Below are 5,903 nucleotides of genomic sequence, written 5' to 3' on the forward strand. Positions count from 1 at the left end.
GAGACACAGCATAGGATTCCAATCAATGCAAGTTAAAGATTCTACTTGAATTTTCATGCCTCTATACCTCAGCCATTTGGGTGCGGTTGCGTATTCTTTCGTGATTTCTTTGTAGGATACATTACTGCGCAGAATTTGGAACATGAATAAAAAAATCTGTGCCTAAATCTGCGCATTATTGCATTGCATTTTTCTAAGGAAAGCAATGCATGCAATCACTCTTTTTGTCTAAAACATGACTAAAACTAATTATTCTTTCTAATTATGCTGGCTAATTTGATCATTGCAAAGAATTTCGATCATAAATTTGTTAATTTTTTAGAAGGACAATCTTAGCGTTGGTGCTAAAGACGATGTTTTCTGCCATATAAAATACTTCCAGTTTCACGTTAAATTATTTCGCACTTAAATATTGTTACGAGGGGAAATGACAAGGCGGTTTACCGTAACAAATTAAAATATATATTCAACAAATAAAATTACAAATGTGGGCGAGACTCTTATTCGCTTGAGAACGCTTGCTAGACTGATATAAGTACACTCGCAGTGCTGGCAGTCGATGTGATAAGTAATATAATGTTGTCGGTTGACAAACACTACCCGTGTTAGGGTGGCCTCCCAACACCTCCCCTTTTAGGGTATACGGTACGGTTCATAACGCACCGGCTGCTTCCGATTCCTGGAGGAACGTCGTAGTTCGGAAGTCTCTTTATTTCCAGATTGGCCCGGTTCAGCGCCTTGCACAAACACTTCCTGTAGCAGCTCTCGTTGTACGTCGTTCATTGGTACGTCTTCCAGGCGAAGTTCGTTCGGTACCTTTTGTGGATTAATACCCCATGTATTCAATAACAGATGACAGACCTCTGACCATTTGGATAGTGCATCCACCAGCACCAAGAAATACATATCATTAACAGGGCCTGCATAGTCAATGTGCACCCTCTGCCACGGTTTTTCTGGAATTGGCCATGACTGGAGCGACGTTTTGGTATCCGATTTAGCTACCATAGCGCACTCCTTGCAGGCTCGTACCATATCACTGATGTGATCGTCGATGTTTGGCCAATAAACGAAATTGCGTGCTAACGAACGGGTACGATCGATTCCTGGATGTCCCTTATGGAGTTGTTGAAGAATGCGTTTCTGGAGTTTCTTTGGTACTACGATTCGTTCCGCGTACATTAAACACTGTTGTGCTACACTGAGCGCTTCTCGTCGAGCAAAAAACTGCTGTATTTCGGGACTATCTGCGATCCTTTGTTTGCATTGTGGCCAGCCATTTTGGATGTACTCCTTCACTTTCTGCAGAATATCATCTCTCGCGGTCTCTTCTGCTATCATTTTATACGTGACAGGCAAGAAACCGACAGACTCACTAACGATGCCACAAATGATCGATTCGAGCTCTAATGACGCGATAACATAATCTTCATCAGGTTTAATGTGCGAATTAATCAAGCGAGATAAAATATCAGCGTGTCCGAAGTGATCGGTAGCTACCCAGATAACACAAAATCGTAATAGAAAGTTCACATTAAATCGTTTTCATGTCAATTTCACATTGGAATTGTATAATGATTAGAGTATGTCAAATCGAAGTGAACAATAAGTTGTTTTGCAGTCGTGCGTGTCTTCACATACAATTCATGACTGTGAATTATAAAGCAGGATAGACAATTGCAATATTTGATTATATCTTTATCATATATTCAGGAGTATTTAATTGCGTGTTATAAAAATTGCGCAAAATTGAATTACAAATAGTTGTCAAAATTTTCGCACGTATATTGCCTCCACTTTGGTACATATATGTTCTTATATGGCGTGAAATATAACTTTTTCGTTCAGATATGATTTCGTATACCTCAGTTGCAATCAAGATATACAAACCAAATGGTTTACTGGGTATATAGGGTAGATGATCCATTAGTTGCGCTACTAAGCACAATATAACTTCATTTTGCTTGTTTATTGAGGTATATGCTTCAATTAATGCTTGTGGGATATAAATTTATCAAATACAAGGTATTTGTCACAAGGCAAAACAATTGCTTTCGTTGTACGACAAGCTTTATAAAGAAAAAAAGAACTTTCCGATTCAATTATATTGTACCAACAGTTGCGCTAATGTTTCCTTAATTAAGTTTGATGTTTCTTTAATTGTGGTATTCCATATATATTGCTAGGTTGCTAAGTGAAAAAACATCGTAGCAAAACTATAGATGAGCGCTCCAACTGCGCGTTGGATGTTGGAAAATTGGCATTTTAACAAATAATGCTTTAATTTTAAATGGTGTAGTCTAACTACCAATACTTCTAAAAAACCTGTTTTATATAATGAATGTAATTGTTTTATCTAAAATGCTACGGTGACGAAAATATGCATTAATAATGAATAGTAGCGCAACTATTGGTACTACCACAACTATTGGATCAACTACCCTACTCAATGCTAAAATCGTATAATAGCATAGTTAAAGCCCATCTTTGCAAACGGTTTGCAGTGTAGGCAGGAATGCCTTGTTTCGATCCAAATATTGTTAAGAGTGGCTTATGGTCTGTTTGTAAAATAAAGTGACGACCATAAATCATGCGATGAAATTTTGTCACAGCATAAACAAGTGACAACCCTTCTTTTTCGATTTGGCTATATTTCGATTCACCCGGAGTAAGACTTCTGGACGCATGGTAGATAGCCTTTTCCGAACCGTCCGGAAAACAATGTGCTATGCGGGCACCAATGCCCACATTGGACGCATCTGCTGAAACGACTATATCCAGTCGTGGATTATAATGCGTCAACAGCAAAGGAGACTGTAGAACCTCTTTGAAGCGGTCAAATGAACGTTGGCATTCACTAGACCATTTGAATGTGGACCCCTTTTTAAGCAATTCGTCCAAAGGTTGACGAAGATTCTTCATTTCCCTTATGTACTTGCCGTAATAGTTTACGGCTCCCAGATAGGATCTGAGTGTAGGCACATCATGTGGTGCCGGCATGCTAATGATAGCGGCGATTTTCTCCGGGTCCGGACGAATACCTTCACGGTCTATCAGTTGACCCAGATACTTCACCTGATTCATGAAAAAACTGCATTTTTCAATTCTGACGGTGAATCCGTACTCTTGCAGGCGTGCCAAAATTTGTTTTAAGTTGTGTTTCAGCTCATCTCTCGTTTGACCGCCTACCAGGATATCGTCGAGGTACGGACAGACGTATTCGATTCCACTGAGCATGGCATCCATGATTTGTTGAAACTCGCCTGGCGCTGTTCGAATGCCCGGGGAGAGACGATTGAAACGGAAAAGCCCTTTGTGGGTGTTGATGACAAGTAACTTGCGACTCTCGTCGTCCACCTCCACTTGCAGATATGCATCGGACAGATCGATATATCCGAAGATAGTGCAATTTGCCATGCGTGCAAAGATATCCTCGGGGAGAGGTAGAGGATGACTATTCGGCATCAGTGCATTGTTTAAACCTGTAGAAAAGTCTGCACAGATCCGAACTGAACGATTTGGTCTTCGTACCACCACTATTGGAGTTGCCCAATCGGCATACGTGACTGGTGTTATTATTCCTAAGCTTTCCAGTCTACCCAGCTCGTCTTCCACTAACGATCTCACACTATACGCCACTGGACGCTTTGGTTTAAACACAGGCTGTGCATTTGGTTTGAGAGTGAGATGCACCTGCGTTTTCTTACGCAAGCCCATGGCGCTACTGAAAACATCCGGAAACTGAGATTTTAATTCAGCAATGTCGGTGTCTCCGTCACTGCTGTGTACCAAATTGCAAATCGATGATAATGGCACATCCCATAATCCGAATCGATCCATTGCATGAGAACCTAACACGTTCAGGTTGAGGTTAGAGCCACACATATAGGTTTTGCACGTTTTAAGAACACCACCGATGCTAACAGCCGCCTCAAACATATCCGAAATGTGCAATTTACCTCCAGAAGCAGTTCTAGCTATACAGTCTGACGGATCTGTAGGTGGACATCCCACTTTTTCCCAGTTTTCACGAGAGATAATGGTTATGTCTGATCCCGAATCCAATTGAAAATTGATTGGGATTCCGTTGATGTTAACCTTTGTATAACGCCGACCTTGCTTTACACTTCCGACGAACACACTCTTGCTCGAGCGTTGCTGCATCTTATTACTGAACTTTGCTGGTTTTTGCCGATTCTTTGCTGTGAAACAGGCACAATGGCCTTCGCGATGACCCATTTTACCGCAATCACGACATTTGTGTTCTTTGAACTGACACTCTTTCGAAAAGTGCATACCACCACAGGACCAACACGGTGTTTTGGGAGTGTTGTCCTGTCTCTCGGTGAACCTACCCTTGAATTTTTGCTTGGGGTCGATTCTCACTGCGTTTGTTGACGGTGATATAGAGGATGACTTGTTACCGATCAGAACCGTATCTTGCTTGAGGTTGATCAGATTTTTGCATTCCTCCACGACTTTTTCAAGTGTAATGTCCTGCGTCTCGTTGATTTTAGCCAGCAACCGCATTCGTATATCTGCATCTTTCACCGACTTCAGCCCGCACACGAATATCAGGCACTTGAACTGATCTTCCTTGAGTTCCTGCAATTTGAAATCCACACAGGATCGATTTACCTTGCAGGAATAGCTGATGAAATCTTCATGGTCGTCCTTCGTGGTTTGTAAGCACTGATAACGACGATTGAACGTTGACACTGGTGTGCCGAAGATGGTTTTCAGCTTCTTGATTGTCTCAGCAAAATCGAAATCCTTTGAGAGTTTTGGCAGAATGAAAGAAGTGTACCTGTCGTGCGCAGCAGGATTTAATTTCCGCAGCAATAGCCGGACTTTGGCACTGTCGTCTAATTTAGCAGCATATTTTTCAAATAAATCCGCATATCGAGAGAACCAGGTATCAAACGAACATCCTTGCTCCAGGTCGTACACGAATTCCGTGATGTTGCTCGCGAGTGAGTCTAGCACCAATTCATTTCTCGTCGAACACTGGACAGCTACTTGAATAGCATTCAGTTGTTGTGATTATCTGGACATTAGCTCATGTTGGTTTGATAAAATCTGCTTGAGCCATTGTTCACTACCAGAAGAAGATGGTGCCTGTGCCATCTTGTTCGCTGATCAAACCGCGTGTAACTTGCCGAAATTGATTTTCGCAATAAAGCGCACTTTTGGTGTAAAACTTCGACCGACGCGACACCCGTTTTTCCTCGTCGCCAGTTTGTTACGAAGGGAAATGACAAGGCGGTTTACCGTAACAAATTAAAATATATATTCAACAAATAAAATTACAAATGTGAGCGAGACTCTTATTCGCTTGAGAACGCTTGCTAGACTGATATAAGTACACTCGCAGTGTTGGCAGTCGATGTGATAAGGTAATATAATGCTATCGGTTGACAAACACTAGCCGTGTTAGGGTGGCCTCCCAACAAACATTATGGCCCGTTTGTGAATAATGGCGTAATATTCAACAGACATTTATAAAAAAAATAACGCAATGATCATAGTTATGCACAATGCTAAAAAATACTTATATAGAGAAAAATGCGCAGAATTAGGAGCGGTCACGGTATTTAGATTCCAAATCATTTATTATTCGATTCCTTTTATTTCATGTAGGGTAGATGCCGCAGTAGTTGTGGTAGTACCTGTAATGGTGGAAACTTGAAATATTCCGTTATTTTTTCAGATTTTGATACAGTTTGACAAGTATCGAACCAGCAGTACCAGTTCCATTTGGTAAGTATCAAACGTCGCACGCAGTACCTTTTAAGTCGCAAGGGCATGGTGTCGTCGTCCCGCCAGTAAAAACAAAGTTGGATTAAGGTTCAAACACAGGCAATTAATTTTCATAATGATCATGATTTCCGCTGAGTGTGTAC

At 41.1% G+C, this 5,903-nt stretch overlaps 1 protein-coding gene across 1 annotated transcript; it reads right to left on the reverse strand.

The window, feature by feature from the left end:
* Positions 1-633: 633 nt before the first annotated feature.
* LOC128745854 (uncharacterized protein K02A2.6-like) lies at positions 634-5,127 on the reverse strand. The gene is made up of 3 exons (XM_053842925.1): positions 5,103-5,127; positions 2,664-5,018; positions 634-1,496 (listed from the first exon to the last, which is right to left on the reverse strand). Exons 1-3 carry the CDS (start codon positions 5,125-5,127, stop codon positions 634-636), a joined length of 3,243 nt encoding a protein of 1,080 aa, XP_053698900.1.
* Between the last annotated feature and the right edge of the window lie 776 nt (positions 5,128-5,903).

This window comes from Sabethes cyaneus, chromosome 1 (assembly GCF_943734655.1).
Source record: "Sabethes cyaneus chromosome 1, idSabCyanKW18_F2, whole genome shotgun sequence".
Classification (NCBI taxonomy): Eukaryota; Metazoa; Arthropoda; class Insecta; order Diptera; family Culicidae; genus Sabethes; species Sabethes cyaneus.

What these genes read in the sequence shown, in the direction of transcription:
- LOC128745854 (XM_053842925.1), bottom strand. Translation starts at nt 5,127, where the DNA reads ATGGCACAGGCACCATCTTCTTCTG. An exon ending in ACAGGCACCATCTTCTTCTG is followed by an intron (nt 5,019 to 5,102) that starts GTAGTGAACAAT and finishes ATGCTATTCAAG; the next exon opens with TAGCTGTCCAGTGTTCGACG. An exon ending in GTCCAGAAGTCTTACTCCGG is followed by an intron (nt 1,497 to 2,663) that starts GTGAATCGAAAT and finishes TTATCTGGGTAG; the next exon opens with CTACCGATCACTTCGGACAC.